At 47.1% G+C, this 18312-nt stretch overlaps 1 protein-coding gene across 2 annotated transcripts in view; it reads left to right on the top strand.

Moving 5' to 3' along the window:
* Positions 1-14539, top strand: part of LOC111966357 (histone-lysine N-methyltransferase PRDM16-like) — an 83540-nt gene extending 69001 nt beyond the window's left edge. Inside the window, exon 2 of one of the 2 annotated variants that reach the window (XM_070444417.1) lies at positions 13995-14539. In XM_070444417.1, coding sequence (XP_070300518.1) covers positions 13995-14512 — 518 coding nt within the window. In that variant the 3' untranslated portion in view covers positions 14513-14539. The remainder of the gene's footprint in view (positions 1-13994) is intronic. The other variant, XM_023990925.2, reaches the window with a different exon arrangement.
* Positions 14540-18312: the final 3773 nt, after the last annotated feature.

Raw genomic sequence — 18312 nt, 5'->3', positions numbered from 1 at the left:
GGGCGTGACAGAGAATAATTAAAGTAAGTCTCATTGAGTCGGACATCTTTATGCGAGAAAACCTGGATTTGTAGAACATATGAGCACCGTGTGTTGTCCACGTCTGGAGGAATGAGATGCCACAGCGCTATGTGTGTGTTGGGGAGGACTGTGCAGTGGGGGGGGGACTGTGCAGTGGGGGGGACTGCTCGTTTCACAGATGCGCTCTATTTCAACACAGCCTCTCCCCCTCTGTCTCTCTCTGTCCCTCTCTCTCTCTCTCTCTCTCTCTCTTCCCTGTTGCTCTCTCTCTCTCTCTCTCTCTCTCTCTCTCTCTCTCCTCTCTCTCTCTCTCCTCCTCTCTCTCTCTCTCTCTCTCTCTCTCTCTCTCTCTCTCTCTCTCTCTCTCTCTCTCTCTCTCTTCTCTCTCTCTCTCTCTCTCTCTCTCTCTCTCCTCTCTCTCTCTCCTCTCTCTCTCTCTCTCTCGCTCCTCTCTCCCCCTCCACCCCTTGGAGAAACCCACCCAGGGCAACCCAATTCTCTCTGACAGTGGAGTTTCAGCCTGACTCTCCTTTTTTTTTTACACACACACGCAGACACAGACACACACGCAGACACAGACACACACGCAGACACAGACACACACACGCAGACACAGACACACACGCAGACACTTTTCTTAAACTTTGTCAAACTTGATTTTCCTCTGTTCTCTTGTCTTTCTCCTAGCTAGACAGTGGGTGTTTCTCAATACTGTAGACCTTCATTGCAAAACACGGTTGTAATCAATTATTTGGTGACGTGAATATATTTAGTATAGTTTTATCTAAAAAGGATAGTAATTCTTTGTGGCTAGCTAGCCAGTTAGCCCTATTAACTTACTATGGCCCCATTCACTGAACCTTCTTCCAGMCAGGGAAATGGCAATAGAGACCAAACAACATATAATCATAGCGAATGTTTTACTTCATAATTATCAGATAGCTATATCGTAATAATCTAGCTAACCAGATTGTTTAAAATAGACCTAAAACTAATGTTATGCAAGGTCGGTGTAAATTCTTTGTGGGTAGCTAGCTATCGAACAATTCTTCGTGGCTATCTGGATACTAGCAGTAGCTAGCCAGTTAGCCCYATTGACTTACGATCTACGCACACTACAGTGAGTGTTTCCCTGAGTTTTTTGTTAATAATTTTTTTTGTACCCCTTTTTCTACCAAATTGGTAGTTACAGTCTTGTCCCATCGCTGCAACTCCCGTACTGACTCGGGAGAGGCGAAGGTCGAGAGCCGTGCGTCTCCCCGAAACATAACCCTGCCAAGCCGCACTGCTTCTTGACACACTGCTCACTTAACCATGAAGCCTGCCGCGCCAATGTGTCGGAGGAAACACTGCAGTCACCTCGCATGCGCCCGGCTTGCCACATGGAGTTGCTAGAGTGCGATGGGACAAGGACATCCCCGCCAACCAAACCCTCCCCTAACCCGGCCTCATGGGTCTCACGGTCACGGCCGACTGCGACACAGCCTGGGATTGAACCAGGGTCTGTAGTGATGCATCTAGCACTGTAATGCAGTGCCTTAGACCGCTGCACCACTCGTGAGACTGTTTCCCTGAGTTAGTGGTCCCTCTATCTCTGGTCCCTCTATCTCTGGTCCCTCTAACTCTGGTCCCTCTAACTCTGGTCCCTCTATCTCTGGTCCCTCTAGCTCTGGTCCCTCTAGCTCTGGTCCCTCTAGCTCTGGTCCCTCTATCTCTGGTCCCTCTATCTCTGGTCCCTCTATCTCTGGTCCCTCCAACTCTGGTCCCTCCAACTCTGGTCCCTCTATCTCTGGTCCCTCTATCTCTGGTCCCTCTATCTACTGGTCCCTCTATCTCTGGCCAGTATAACTCTGGTCCCTCTAACTCTGATCCCGCTAACTCTTGTCCCTCCATCTCTGGTCCCTCTAACTCTGGTCCCTCCATCTCTGGTCCCTCTAACTCTGGTCCCTCCATCTCTGGTCCCTCCAACTCATGTCCCTCCAACTCTGGTCCCTCCAACTCTGGTCCCTCCAACTCTGGTCCCTCTAAGTCTGGTCCCTCTAACTCTCCTCTCAGGCCTGGGTATTGGGTAGGCTAGGCTCCATGTCTGTTAGCTGTGAGTTAAGTTGACTTGATGTTAAGTGGATTAGGAGCTCCCTCCTATTGGATGGACATCCACCCTGACAGTGTGTTGAAATGTTCATTAGGCACCAAACGGAAGAAAACGGACTGAAACAAGAAAGGGCAACATGGACTTTTCCAGTGAGGAAAGCTCATTTTCTGTTTTCCGTCGCAAAACGTTTTGSGATGTTGTGCCCTCATGTATACGACCCAGGTGATTGAGCAAGAGTAGAGTCACAATGACGGAGACACTCAGGGGCAGAGAGCTGAGGGTGATGCTGAGTAATGTCATTCTCTCGCTCTCTCTGTGTATATGCCTATGAACCGCATCAATACCGTCCCAGTCATCTATTTGTGTAAGTCATCAGGTTCCGGAACATACAGTAATGTGAATGGGAGGCTGCTGGTGTACACAGGAGACATGTTGATGTACAATACAATACTTTCAATTCATGTTTATGCCACCACTGTAGAAAACACAGAATAGCTGAAGTAGCCAACAACCTAACTTCTGTGACATTTTTTGTTATTTAGGAGTGATGGATCGCTGATGTTCATTCAAATGCTCAATCTTCCCTCGGTCATTCATTAATTAAGCCTAAAATTGAGAATAGAGCTGAGTACATTTTTTCATCAATCCATTTCATTCAATTCTCTCTCCAGATTGTGACCAAAAAACACTTTAGTACTTTAACCAGGTTTTCCCATTGAAATAAAATATTTTATTACAGGCTGACTAAAGGACTGAATGGAATTAATATCCATTTTCCAAATAAAAGTCATTTTCAACAGATTTTATGATTTATCGACGGCTGCTCGCGGACGATTTTGTGTTTCCTGTGACAGCTTTCCCACTGGCAGCTCCCTTTTTCTCTGGCGCTCCCACACACACCCACGGAATCTATCCACACAGACACACACCCACGGAATCTATCCACACAGACACACACCCACACACACACACGGAATCTATCCACAACAGACCACACACCCACACACACGCGCACGGACTATATCCAGCACAGACAACACACCCACGGGAATCTATCACACAGACACACACCCACGGCATCTATCCACACCAGACACACACCCACAAAGGAATCTATCCACACAGAAAAACACCCCACCCACGGAAATCTATCCACAACAGACACACCCAGCGAATCTACAACACAAGACCACACCCACGGAATCTATGCACACAGAAACACGGACTATCCACACAACACCACCACGGATTCTAATCCCACACAGACACACCACGAAATCTATTCCCACCCACAGACACACCCAGAATTTCTCACAGCAAAACCTGGCACAGTTGATACCACCATACTGGCCATGAACCACCACACCACACACAACAACCACACACAACCACCAACCACATCACAAAATCACCACACCACACACACAAACACAACACAACAAACGACACAACAACACACACACACCACACAACAACACACACACACACACAACACAACACACACACACACACACACACCAGTCACACGAGGCTTTTGCGGCAATTGACCAGGAACCACTATGATATTAGGCGCACCCACCGTAGAGGACGGCTTACTGAGCCCCCTGCCTTAACAGAGCTGAACGCTGACGCGCTCGTTCTTGTCTCACTACACTTAACACACAACAACACCACAACACACACCACACCACACACCCACTCACACACACACACACACAACAACACACACACACCACACACCACACACACACACCACTGTGAGCCAACACAACCACCAATTCAGGTGGTTTTCAACTCCAACACAGCTGTTTGTGTGTGTGTCCACCTTATTATTCTGTCATGAATTCAGTTATTTCTATGGTTTTTTCACTCTGTTTTTATTCAACACCATTTGTGAAACATTCTCTGTATCTTGGCACGGGGGTTGTTTGGAATATCGGGCCCAATTTTTGAAATGAATATTGCTTTTGTCTGAGCAAGCAGTTTCCTCCCGGCGTCCCTGAACTTTCGCCTCCGGCTGACATGAACAAGTGTTCTGGCCTCTGGCCCCAGGCCTGGCCAGTTAGTCAGTGACTCTCCACACATCACTACATGCATAGGGTCCTTTTCTTAAAAATAGAGAGGTACTGATGGCTCTACTCTGTAAAGTGTGATTTTCTGTCCCTGTTTTAGGTTGGGGTTTATTTCTGTCTACCTCCCAGAGTGAGTGCCCCCCCCCCCCCCCCCCATTTATTCTTTCTGTTCTATTGTACTGTTCTGTTCCTTTTTAATCCCTTCTCTATCCCTCTCTCTTCTCTCCTTCATAGTCTCCTTTCTCCATCCACCCCCCTGCATTCATCATCCACGCACCTTCTCTCCCCCCCTCCCCAGCGTGGCCCCAGTCCTCAGGCAGGCGACGGAGGCTCAGGCGCGCTGTGCTAACACTTTTTGTCATTGTGAGTGTGGGATAGCACCGTGGATTGCCGTTAATTCACCTGGCTAATGACTGGGAGCGGGGAGCCGGGAGCGGGCTGGGAGTAAGGAGGGTGATGTATGTGGGGAGGCTGCATCCCGTGGCAGAGGGTGAAAATCATTTCCACCGAGTCAGATAGCGGAGCGGGTGGCCGAGCACCAAGCCCCATCGCCACCGATGGAAGTCGAAGCTCTCTCTTCTGCTACTCTCCTCTCTCTCTCTCTCTCTCTTCTCTCTCTCTCTCTCTCCTCTCTCTCTTCTCTCCTCTCTCTCTCTTTTCCCCGCCCTCCTCCCCTGTTAATAAAAATGTATGCATTTTCCTTCTCCATCCTCCTCGCTCCCCACCACTTTCTTTCTCTCTTTTTGTCTCTCTCATCTCTCTTTGGTCCGTTTCGCTCCCTCGTTCTGGGGATGGTCATGTTTCGTTCCGCAGTGGGGTGCGCGGGTTGCTCCAAAGTGAAGTGTATAGTGGAGAATGGGACATTGGGGGACATCGGGCTCTCTGGAGACGCTAGGAGTGGCTCCTTCTCTCTGTCCTTCTGACTCCTCTCTCCTCCTGCTCCTCTCTCGTCTCGATGCATCTCATCTTGTGACTCTCTCGCTATTCTCTCTCACCCCATCATTTCTCTCCCTCTCTCTCCTTCAGTTCATCTCGTCGTCTCGGCACAGATGCTCTGGCACTCGTACCGCTGATTCCGTCGCACGCCATTACGAGCTTAAGTCGGGGCTCAGGAGCCCGAAGTGAAGCTTGAGCATTTGTGACCCCTAGCTTGACTGTGCGGAAAGATCGATACCAGGTGCGTCCGGCGGTGCTCCAGTTGGGCACCTGGGCTCCCGGTCGCTAAGAACGTTCGCGTCGGCAGTGGAATAAGCGAGGACGTGCCATCTCTCTCTCTCTCTCTCACGCATCGTCTCTCTCTCGGCGATCTCCTGTCCGCCTCTCTCTCTCTCTATCTTCCTCTCTCTCTCTCTCTCTCTCTCTCTCTCTGCTCTCTACTTCTCTCTTGCTCCTTTCTTTTGGTCCTATTAAACAAACACACTGTTCTTATAATATGCAAAAGCAGATTGTTGCCCGTTCAAAAAGGCTTGAGAAAGAGTAACGATTCCCCCATCAGCCACTGCACTACGTAATTCTTGATAAATGGAGAAAAACAAACAAACTCGAATTTCTTTAAAAATACTTTTCAAGTAACAAAGAATTCTTCAGTCGAAAAGCAGATAGGGTGTATGAAAGGGTTCATGTGAGGAGGTAGTGGAGGACACACACACACACGCGCGCRCGCACACACACACGCACACGCACACACAGAGGGAGACTGTGCAGGCTACTATGGGGAGGTTTACCTCCTGCATGGGCACTCACCTATACAGCCTCTCTAGCTGTCAGTCACTCTCCACTCTGAGTGGACTGTATGTCGCTCACAAAGGACAGGATCTGGCTGTGTAAGTACATGCAGAGAGACAGAGAGAGAGAGATGGATGGAAGGGATGGGAGGGGAGATGGAGGGAGAGGGGATGACTGAACGAAAGAGGAAGGAAACGCGCTCACACCACAAAACACATTCCTGGTGTTGTGCCATGAGCAATGTGTTGATAATTGCGAACGCGTATCCCCGATGCTGACATCACTTGAATTAATAGTAACAAAATAGTTTTTTTGTGTACGTCGTAAAGTTAACCATTTAGTCCCCCAGTCTAGAGTTCTTTAATGATCTATTCACCAGAGGAAATAACCAGTGTGAATTGCATATGTCTGGTGAATCAGCATAGCCAACACACAGCCAACACACATCCTTATTGTACCAATCAAGCATTCTTCCATGGCCGGTCTATTATTTCTATTTCTATTATTCTGTTCATATGCTATTTGTACATCCTCTACCTGGGGAATGGTTGAATGTGCATCCTAACAGCAGAAACAACGTAGAGTGTGTGTGTGTGATGTACTACCATCTCCAGTCATTAACCAGACAGCGTTCTGCTGGTCCATATTAACTTCTGATGGATCCCTCCTTGCCATCCCCTCTCGCTCTCCCTTTGGCTGTGTGAATGGATTGTACGCTTTCCCTTCCTCCCCCCCCCCTCTCTCTCTCTCTCTCCCTCCCCCTGGGTGATGGTTGCAACTCAATTTGGCAAATGTAACTTGCTATTGATTATTATTAATATTTATCATGTTTGTGAAAATGTCTTTTCCCAGTGCTATTAATCTGGTCTGTTAATAAATGTCTTGCCAGGCCAGGCTGGGAGCCCCTGGGGAGCTCCTCTGACCACAGGGCCAATATAGTGGCTGACAGCAGGGGACACACACACACACACACACTAAACGTTATACACACTAAACCACGCGCGCACGCACACACACAAAACGTTATGCACACACTAAACGAAGCCCGCACACACACACAACCACACACAAACTAAACGTTATACACACAAACGCAACATACACTCTAAACACACTAAACACACACACGCGTGCACGCGCACACACACACACACACACACACCTGCTCTCCACTGCAGGAGGTGGGGCTCTCTTCCATTTAGCTGGAGGCTTGTAGAGGTTCTGTCTCACTCGGCCAGGCAGTAGTAGCTCTCAGCTGCTCAACACAAAGAACACATCAATATATCAGCCCAATCACAGCAACTTGCACACACAGATTCCTTCCCCATTCGGAATGCAGAAAGAAATGCGATCAGTGAAGAATCCTGTAGGTTTTACTCTTAAAATGCAAAGCTTCTCCAACCAGTTATTGTACACTCACTCCTGTTGTCAAGGTCAAGTCTCTTAATACTCACCACTGCATGTCCAAACCTGTTGAGTAAAGATGAAACACACACACACACACACACATCCCGAAGTATAGCCCTGCTTGCATCGATGGGACCCACGCATACGTCTATCAAGCAGGCTGCGGCTTCTCTACAAGAGCTGTATGTGTATGCGTGCTGTGTCCGTGTGTGTGTGTGTGTGTGTGTGTGTGTGTGTGTGTGTCAAGATCTCTGAGGTCATCCACAGCAAAGTTCATGCCTTTAAAGAGCCCTGAGTTAGTGGAAAAGTTTTCTGTTCTTGTTCATTTGCAACCCAGAAAGTTAAACCCAGGCCTTTCTTTTTGGGGGGGGGGGCTGAAATTCTCAACCCCAGGCCCGGTGGGCGGGGCACCCGCCCCCCCGCTTGGAGAAGCAATATTGCTACGTTAAGTTTTACTTGGAATGTTCCCCCGTGCTTTACAAGGGGAAACAGTGTGTGTTTCTGAAGGGTAGCCAGTATTGTAGTTGACCGTTCCCCGTGTGCAAGCTCCCCCCTCCCTCCTCTCCTCCCACCAACCCTCCTCTTCTCTTTTCACACTCCGTCCTACCGTACGTCATCATGAAACCCACCCGCCATGGAAAAGCGCCACACATAGTTCATCCCTTTCTTCCCCACCTTTCTCCCCCTCTCTCCTCTCCTTCTCCCGTTCTCCCTTCTCCCTCTCTCTCTCCCGCCTCTCTTTCTCCCTCTCTCTTTGTCTTCTCTCTCTCGCTTCTCTCTCTCTTTCTTCTTCTCTCTTCTCTCTTTCCTTTGTCTTGCGCTCTTTAGTTTTTATAGCTGCCTCTCTTTTTTCCCTCCCATAAAAAAATCTGGCCCGATTTAAGGCTTCTTTGTTAAGACAGAACCATCATCAAAGGGGCCTGATTTAAAGAGAGAACAGGTAAGAGTTTTCGTTTTGTGGGCCCTAACGAACCAATAACTCTGCTAAGTGGAGCGATATTCTGTGGATTATTGGGGAGGTGGGGCGGCGGCACCAGATTAGGCGTACCCCCCCCCCCCCCCCCCCCTCCATCCCTTTCCTCCTCCACATCAAATGTTTCTGAGTTTGTTGAGCAACAGGGCCGCCTGCTCATTTTCATATTTGTCATGGTTCCACACCCCCATCCAAACCCCCACCCTAACCCCACCACCAGAAGAACTTTTTCTCCCCATTGGGGTGGGGGAAATATTGCTATTTGGCAGTTTCCCTGATACTTGCTTTTCATCAGGAACCCTCGGAATGAAATATTGACTTACTTCTGAGACAATGATACAGTCTCTGTGTCCACTGGACTGGTAAGGGCCCGATCACTGAGCAACAGCCACCCAATTCCACTCATTTATTATCGTAGTTATTACAGTTGTAGTCCAATGCACATTTATTATTTAGGATTCTTAACTAATTAGAGAGAGTAGATTAACCATACATTTGGCCCTTCATTGCAGTTCAGGCCAACTAGGCTGATCCAGAGCAATCCAGAATTCAATCGAACCAGCACCGTGCTGCAAAATAAATTCTTACGCATTTGAGTGATGCAATTGTGTTCCCAACGGGGTGAAACAAACGAAACAATTGCTTTGATTGAATGCCATTGCGCTCCTGCTGCAGAGATTTTTCGCACTGCATATTTGATTTAATGTAAGCTGAATGTCACAAAAGTACGGCTTGACTTGACCGTACTAGTTCTCATGCTTAACACACACACACACACACACACACACACCACACCACACACACCACACACACACACACAACACACACACACACACACCACCAAACACACACCACACCACAACCCACACCAACACCAACCCACACCCACCACACCCAACAACAAAAACACACCACACACACACACACGCACAAAGAAGAGTGCATTCTACCACACAGTTAAGTCAGCCAGTGCCAAAGCTGCTCCACTAAAACGAGACGGCATCACCGAGACAAGTCCCTGTGCCACAAGGAACATGTGTTTACGTGAGTGGAGGCAGACTGCAGAAAATTGCTGCAGATCTCTATCTCTCCACGTCTAACTCTTTAGTGGAGCTGATTAAACAGAGCCTCGAACAGTTTGCCTGTTGTAGTACACTGCGATTTTCAGAGTTTCGCCTTCACGGTCTTTTGATCAAAACTTTACTCGTCAATGTTACCATAGTAACATTGATTACCTGGCAACGGTCATCACTGCTTGGTCAGTTTTTTATTTTAAGATTTGCTATGTTTGATAACATTTTAATATTTTCCTTTGGCATTCCCTAATATAGTGTAGCATGTACTATACCTGTAGCCCATAGAAATGAAATGAGATAGAAATGAATAGAAAGGGTATCTCCATTCAAGTCAATGATGGGATAATTGGTGGACTGGCAGCCATTTTAAGTGTACCCATGCCAGGACATAAAAGCAGGAAGTGTACCCTTCAATCTGAGCTGTGATTTGTTGAGTCAACTGACATTACAAAAAATACATTCCATTGTCACGAGCCACATCACTTAGCATCATTTGAATGAGCATTCTACATTACCATGGCAATCCAGCATCATTTGATGGAATATTCAAAAATACAAAAGGAAATGATTGCATCACAATACCAGGCAGCCACTGCGAGGGTACCCATGAGTTTAGCAGTCAMATCTCCAGGGTTAGAGCTTCCAAGCCCATTCTATTCATTCTTATTTCTAAGCTATAGCCTACATATCATCATCTATATATTTCTTTTCAATGCTCATAGGTAGATAATGTATGTCACAGTTATTTTCAAGTCAAGTCTTGCAATCACTAATTGAATATTTTATGTCATGTTTTGCTATTATTGGATGATGTTTCATATATTTTTTTCAKAATATTTTTGCAATTATATATTTTATAAAGTGGGGGAACGGGTTTGTTTCTTTCTCGCCAATGTTCTAAATAAGYCTTGTTGCTCTGTGAAATCTCAATGAGCTGTTACTTGTATAACCTGTCTTAATTGTGTTTTGAGTATATTATCATGGTTGGCTGGCTCAGTGTGAATACACTGAAGTACACTGAAATGGGCAAGTGTGTGACACCCTTGGGGAGTATTTTAGGATATTAAATATCCTTTCTGGAAATGCCAAGTTAGTAAAGGCTTTTTTGAGAGATATAATTCAGCAAATAGCATACATGATCAATTATCATTACAACATGAAATAGTACAGCTTCAGTAAATACTAGAAACATCCATGATGGGACAGAGAGGAACCAGTCAGTGGTAGCTCATCTTAAAGCTCAGATGTAGTCTGACCCCTTGTTCTGGTTTGTGTGTAGAGAGAACGACCCGTCTTACGGGGAAGGGGGGGGGGTCCCCCGTGTGTGTGTGCGCGCACCCAATGTCTCTTTGTTTTCCAGCACAGCTAGCAATAACAGGGGTGTTTAAAAGAGTGCATTTACAATTTATCAAATAAATCTGATGCCTTCATGTCGCCGGGTTCTCTGGACGCACGGTAGTTTCCAGTGGAATAACATGGACCAAACAAGCGGCCCATTGTAGGCCCAGCCAACGCCAGGACCCCCAAGGTGCGAATTAATGATTGACCCCTGATGTAATCAGGATAAATAGTTCCCCGTGAAAAGAGAGACGGGGAGAGAAAGAACAACATGGTGGAGGGAGAAAGGAAGGCACTATCTGGCGGAGGTTTTTTAAGCAGCCCTCCGGGAGACAGTGCTAACATCTCACTCCTCTTCAGAGACCAAAGCCAAACACGCAAGTAAAAACGTCTCGGCTCGGCCGTCTCACGTCACTTTTTAACTTTCCTCCTCCTCTTCCTGGCCCCTTTCATTATGTTCCTGCTTACTTTTCTCCCCCTCTCCTTTTCTTTTCTTCTTATTTGTAGTGAATTTCATGGTCGAACATGGCCAAGCCATCGACTAGAATGTCACAGGGAAAAAGGAGGGAAGAGGATTTTTTTTCTTCTGTGGTGATTAATTTGAACTTTCCCTTTTTTTTGTGTGTGAATTTTTATGAATAAGGGAACTGAGCTCGGAGGATCTTAACTTCTGGCCACAAGTCTCCTTTAAATCACATTGTGTTTTCGCTTGGCGCTCCGCTCCAGTGGTTTCTGTCTTACACAAATAATGTTTTGTTCATTAAAATTAGGGACGTTACTCCCCCCACTCCCACCACCCTTCTCGCTGCTCAATTTCGAGGTAGTGATCTGTGTGTTTCTGCTTCGAGGCTCTTAAAGTCTAACAGTATTTAATAGATTTTCCAACCCTCTCTTCGGTTGTTCAAATTGCGCTAGATGGGTCGGGTGCCAGCAAAAAGGGGAGAGAAAAAAATAATTTTAGTGGTTCAAAAACACTTTTGATTCTTGAAAACTGCACCAGATAGGCCGCGGTTATAAAAGTTTAATTGATCTGTGAAAAGTGGAAGCTACTGCTGGCGTACATGTTTCCCTTCGCTTAATTGCCCGCCTGGTCTGGGCCCCTATGAAACCCTGATCATTAAAGAAAATGGGTAAAACGTTTATTTTCCCGAGAAAAAAAAGAAAAGAAGAAAAATCCACTGGATGACGCAAAATTGGTCATAAATGCCTTCGTTTTACTGCCCAGATTTTATATGACAAGTTTCCCAGATCTGTCAGGACTCTCTCTCGCCAGTCGCTGGGAGCCTGTCACAGTGCTTTCATAGTTCRCGTTTACATTCTAGACTTACATATCCGTTCATTCAGCAATTCTTTTTTTCTCTCGATTTTACGAGCCAAAACCCRAGCGTTTATTGGAGCGAAAGCAGATAATTGATTTCAGATACTCCTTGTTGTCAATTATACGATATTCCATTCTCCTCAGTTTCCTCATTCCAATGTCTAACTTCGGAGACTTTCTGTTCATACAGTAAATACGGTAATGGTCATCACGAACAGCTCTTGATGTTTCAAAGTCAAGTTCAATCCAAGATGAATGGTCGTSTACACATATTTGCAGATGTCATCTCAGGTGGAGAGAAATGCTTGCGATCTGAAACTTGTGCAACTGTTAMGTTGATTAGGTCATTAGGCTCTAAACTGGATCATACGAGTTTTGTCGAGTATCCTCACTCAACAGTGACTCTTAAGATGTTAGATACTGTAGGACCAAGGGACATTTCAACTTTTTTTTATATATATAAGTATTTAATGTGTTATGTTGTGTCATTGTAATAAAGTATTGATATTTATTGTTTTCTGCCCAGAAACTACAGATTGAAACAATCTATCTRGCTAAATCTGGTGCAATAGCATGTTCTACATGGTCCCTGACAAGTAAACAAATAAATAAAACAATAAGTAGAAGTAAGCGAGTTCAACTGGCCAAATCTCCCGTCTTTATGTTTTCAACTTGGTTTAAGAGTTCAACGGCGGTGGATGCGAGCGCCAGGCCAGCCTCAGTTAGTCCTGAAGCGGTGTTATGTTGTTGGCAGTGCCGGTCGTGAGGAGGAGGGAGCCGGCTGATTGGAAACACTCCTGCAGTAATTGCGGAGCCTAGTTCAGACTGATTTCCCCGGCCTGTGTTTGGATAGCAAACTGCAGTTAGTGCTTCTAGCAAAAGACACCAGGACTTGTTCACTCCTCTCCACGCTGCCACGCTAGAGCCTGCCTGCTCCGTCCGTCGTCCAGGCAACCTAGAAAGTGTTGTGAGTTTGGTATCAACAAAATCAACGGGTTTGTTACATTTGAGTGCTGCCTCTGGGTATTGACGTGCGTTTTAACTCTGAGATTTTCCACTTTTTGTTACGGCATGACACTTGCACCAGAAAGATATCTGCTACCTATAACTGTAGATGTTTCGTCGTTGAATYGTTTTGTTCATTTTCATTTATTCAGTGGCGTATTTTTCCAACTTCTGCTCCAACGTGTGTGTCTGTATATCTCCAAGTGATCTGTCCGTGACTCTGAGAGAGAGAGGTTTGTGTGTCTAGCTAGACTTGTGCGCCTCTAATTCTTTGTGCTCGTCACTGACTCTGGACGGTGGAATCCCGAATGCCGCAATTATGTTGTCAGCCACAGAACAGTGACAAACATAGGTGACTAATCTAAACTGGCGAGTGACTGGCAATACCTGGGTCATTTCTCCCCCATTATCTGTAAGATGACCCTGTAGGAAATGGCGGTGGTTGTGACTGAATGGAACATCATGTCCCATCAGGCCCTTCTCTGACGGTGGGGAATGTCCTCACTAGGAATACYGTGGGCAGGCAGCCCTAACTGGGGCTGAAGGCTTTTAAGCTTTTCCGTCTTTCGCTTGTTTGGGTTGAGTGAGTCAGTTAGTAGAACGGGCCTAGATGGTTACGATCTATTGGTGATACTGTCTATAAAGTTCCTGTCTACAAAATATAGTTTGTCTTTTGGTGATATTGGTATATAGCCCTGTTGTTGAGACTGTGTCTTACAACATGGAGTGAGTTGGAGAGAATAGGTCAAGATACTGCAGTGAAAGTCAAACATATTTTTCTCACTCTGAAGGCATGTATATATACTTTGTAGTAATTTCTCTCTCTCTCTCTCTCTCTCTCTCTCTCTCTCTCTCTCTCTCTCTCTCTCTCTCTCTCTCTCTCTCTGATTCACAATTGACTTGCGTGGTTAAAGAAAGGTTGAATATAAGCTGCAAAACTAACTCTCTTTCTCTTCATCTCTCTCAGATGACAGTGAAACAGTGGACAGCATGTACGAGACAGAGCCCCACCTCCTGGCGGGAGGGGCCGAGAGTGGCGAGGAGGAGACAGAGGACAGCATCATGTCCCCCATCCCTGCAGGACCCACGTCCCCGCACCCCAACAACCACCATCACCACAGCCACCACGGGCGCCACCATCACCACAACGAGGACCCCTTCACGCCCAAGGAAGGCTCGCCCTATGAGGTGCCCGTCTACATTCCCGATGACATTCCCATCCCCAGTGACCTGGAGCTGCGTGAGTCCTCGGTCCCCGGAGCGGGCCTGGGGATATGGGCCAAAACCCGGATCGGGATGGGAGARTGCTTCGGACCTCACAGCGCACTGCAGAGTGCCACGGTCAAAGACGGCTCCTTTGGATGGGAGGTAGGTCGTAGTTTTGATSTTCTGTCTACATTATTTAGACGTCTTAGCTCAGTTTGTCGCTTATTTAAGTACCTGCAGAGAGTGGTAAATGTTCTGATTGACGTGTTGAAGAATTAAGGGTCCTTTTCTGTTATGCGACCTTGAGAGAGGTAAGTGAACGGTGCTTGAGACTCTTGGTCCTCAGCTCTTTTAGCCCAGTGAGACCGTCTAGCCGCCAAACGAAGATTCTCCTTCCATTTGCATCTCCTACTACCATTGGACCTCATCTTTGAACCAGCCCACCGTCGCCTCTTTAAAATGCGTTGGTCGCCAACGTTGGAGAATCCAACTGATTACTGGAGGTATCAGCTTTTCGGTGCAGCCTCCCCCTATCCGTCCAACGGAGCGCGCCCGTTTGGTCACGCCACACGATATGGAAATTGAAGAAGCGTGCAGCCAGGGTCGTTGCAGCTAGTTTGTATTGAACTACCCATTTTCATTTCAACATGACATTAGAGGATATTGAAGTTGCTTCAGTAAGCTCATGGAGTGAATGATTTTCTCTCTCTCTCTCGAACCCTTCCTCTCTCTCTCTCGAACCCTCCCTCTGTCTCTCTCCACCGCACGGCTAATCAGACCAGAATCTTCCCGGGTCGGCTTCTCATTTCAGGAGGCTGGCGTTTTGGTCAATCACATATATAGTGGGATATTTTATGGCATTACCTTCACATGTAATTACGCACTCTGAGCTAATCACGTCACTAAAAGGTTGGGTATAGTTTGGAGGCAGCCACTTCGGACAGGGTGTACCGTACATTATGTAGGCTGGCTGAGACAACCATCATATGCAGTTGCTCTCGCTCTCTCCTTCTCTTTTTCCTCCTCTAGTCCTGTACACGAGACGAAACATTTGCCGATTAGAGAGGCGAGGCACACGCTACATGGCACAGAGCCACAGAAAGCGTTTTCCTCTGGAAAGTTCATATTATGACTAGACCTACGGGGCACGCATAGCCCCCCCCTCCCCCCGCGCTCTCAATCTTTTTTTCTTTCTCTCTCTCCCTCTGAAAGCTATACTCTCACTCTTTCTGTCTTTTTGTCTTTCTGTCTTCTCTCATCGCATCCCCTCTTCTCTCTTCCTCTCCGTCTCTCTCTCTCTCTCTCTCACTACTGTCTCTCTCTCTCCATCTCTCCTCTCTCTCTCTCTCTCTTTCTCTCTCTCTCTCTCCCGTCTTTCTCTCTCTCTCTCTCTCTCTCTCTCTCTCTCTCTCTCTCTCTCTCTCTCTCTCTCTCTCTCTTCTCTAAGCTCTCTCCCTCTCTCTTCTTTCGCTCTCTCTCTCGCTCCTCGCTCTCTTCCTCTCTCTCTCTCTCTCTCTCCCTCTCTCTCTTCTCTCTCTCTCTCTCCCTCTCTCTCTCGCTCAGTCGCCTCTTCTCTCTCTCTCTCGCCCTCTTCTCTCTCTCTCTTTCTCTCTCTTCTCTCGTCTCTCTCTCTCTCCTCCTCTCCTCTCTCCGGTCTCTCTCTCTCTCATTCTCTCTTCTCTCTCTCTCTCTGTGTGTGAGCTGCTCCTGCCTAACCCTGTACAACACTCATGTTACAGGCCCAAAATGACTGCTGAACATTGTTTACATTGATTCTGAGGGGTCGGCCTGCTGCTCCCCTGGCAAAATGACCGACTGAAGAGGTTCTGATAGCTCCATGACTTAGTCAGACTCCAGACAGAGATCATTGTCTGTATATGAGTATTTTATTTCAATAATGTTCTAGCCAATAATTCAGCTAGTCAGGACCTCGTTCAAAATTCATAGTTTATAGTGTGTCAATTATTTTGCACGTTTTGGATTAGATTATGTTTGTTGTTGTTGAGTGGTGTGATTGTCCTTCGGCTACTTTCGCTTTATCTGTCAATCTAAGGTCACTCTCTGTCCTTTTTCTTTGCCGTTTCAAAAAACCTATCAGTTTGTTCCACCGCTGGGCACGTCACCAACAGGAGGTCCCAAACATCTCTCCTCCCGCCGTCGAAATCCCACCTCGACTTCGTCTCGCCTGTGTTTGGAAGAGACATCCTGTCTCTCTCTCTCTCTCTTTTTTAGGTCCCTTATCAAAGATAGCCATAACAGCCCAGCCATCGATAGCCATCACGAAACTCCTCCAGGACCGCTCCCCACACCGCCTCTGGTCTTAGAAAAATAGACAGGCCTACAGAGGGAGGGAGGGAAGGAACAGAGGGAGAGAGAGGGCGAGAGAAGGAAGCGAGAGAGAGGGAGGGAGAAGAGAGACCGGGGAGATGGGGCACTAACAAAGCAGGGGGGAGGTCAGTGCTGTTAATGGGCCTTGATGGAGGGGGCCCACTGTCTGTCAGTCTGTCCCCTCTAGCCCCAACTGAATAGTGGGGGACTTGTTATGAGAGATAATATTTGATTAGATCCCAGATCTCCTTTGTCTAAACGTGATCCTATCTACAGAATGCTCAGGGTAGGGTTTTAACGCTAGTAGTCGTCATTGTGGGAATTGAATGGGAGTTCAAAGGATCGTATACTGTGCAGGGTTCACCTATAGAATTGGTGTTGGTTAGAGTTGTGACACAGACAGGTGTGCGTAATGATATCTGGGTAGTATGTAGAGTTAAGAGGATGTGTGACGTGTGTGTATGCATGAGGTCTGTGTGTAATTAGGCTTGGGGAGAGTTAATGGGCAGTGTGAATGGGGCTCTATGGGTGAAAAGCTCAGGTGTGTGTGCGTGCGTGTGTTACTGAGAGTGTGTATGTTAGAAATTGTGTGCGCGTGTGTGCGTCTCTCAGTGTGTGTGTATGTCTCTTGACGTCTGTGTGTGATCAGCCCTGGAGCACGGCACGGTCTCCGCCACCATCCGTTCCTGGATAATGAGAATGATCCAGGTGGACAGAAAAGAACAGAACAGAGAAGAGAGGAAAAGGAAGCCCAGTCTTGTCTGTCCCGGGGCGTTGGGCGATGCTGAGGTGTTAACTCGGACTCATTTCCCCGAGACGGACAGCTCAATCTAGGAGATGCTTAGCTCGGGGCCACGTCCATTCAGCCTGTCCCTCCGCTCCCCCCACTGCAACGGCAGAGCCACCCGGAGTCATCCATTTAAAAGCTATTATGCTCCCCTTTATCACAACATAATATAACGGCCGGGCTCCGCAAAAGAACCGATTTCAATCAAGCTGTGCGCACGGGCCCTTGTCTGGAAGGCCTCTCTGCTATGGGACTGGGAGGGATCCTTCAGAGTGACACGGCCTATTGTGGAAGCAGAGTTTGGTCCCGGATCAGGTATTGACAGGAGCAGGTGGGCGTACAATAGAGGTTCACACTGCTGCTCCTCTCCTGTTCTTCTCCCCCTTCGCAGCACACACTGGAGCCCACTGTCAGCTCACGCTCCCTCTGGGAAAGGGAGGGAGGTAGAGGGCACTGGRAGAGAGGACACAAGTGAAAAGTGTGTGTGTTGGTAAGGGTGTGTGCGGTGTTGCATGAATAGATACTATATGTATCAGTGTGCGTTTTTTAAATTTAAATGAAGGTGTGTGTGTTTGTGTGTGTGTGTGTGTGTGCATGCACGCTTGAGTGTGAGTGTGTGGACACCTGGAGAGTGGTTATTTTAATGAAAAAAACAGAGTCCAAGATCCCCCAAAGTGGTACAACAATACATTCTCACATATGCGTGTGTGTGTTTAATGACACGTAAGCCCCATATCCACCCACTGTGAGTAACAGAAGGATGTCCCAGCGTTGAAACAAAGAACCGTCTCTCTAGTGATCCGTGATCCAAACTGATCCAAACTGTAAAATAACTCAATCAAATATCTTCCGTTTTGTCTCGGGCTGCCGAGGGAACGCAGCAAAGCCCAAATCAAACAAGCGCAGATCCCTTTCCAAAGCTATATTAATGGTGTTTACTCACCCTTCTCCTAACCCCGTTACA

Source organism: Salvelinus sp. IW2-2015, linkage group LG7 (assembly GCF_002910315.2).
Source record: "Salvelinus sp. IW2-2015 linkage group LG7, ASM291031v2, whole genome shotgun sequence".
NCBI lineage: Eukaryota > Metazoa > Chordata > Actinopteri > Salmoniformes > Salmonidae > Salvelinus > Salvelinus sp. IW2-2015.
Note: the sequence above shows the minus strand (reverse complement) of the source record. Positions and strands in the feature narration are given on the sequence as shown.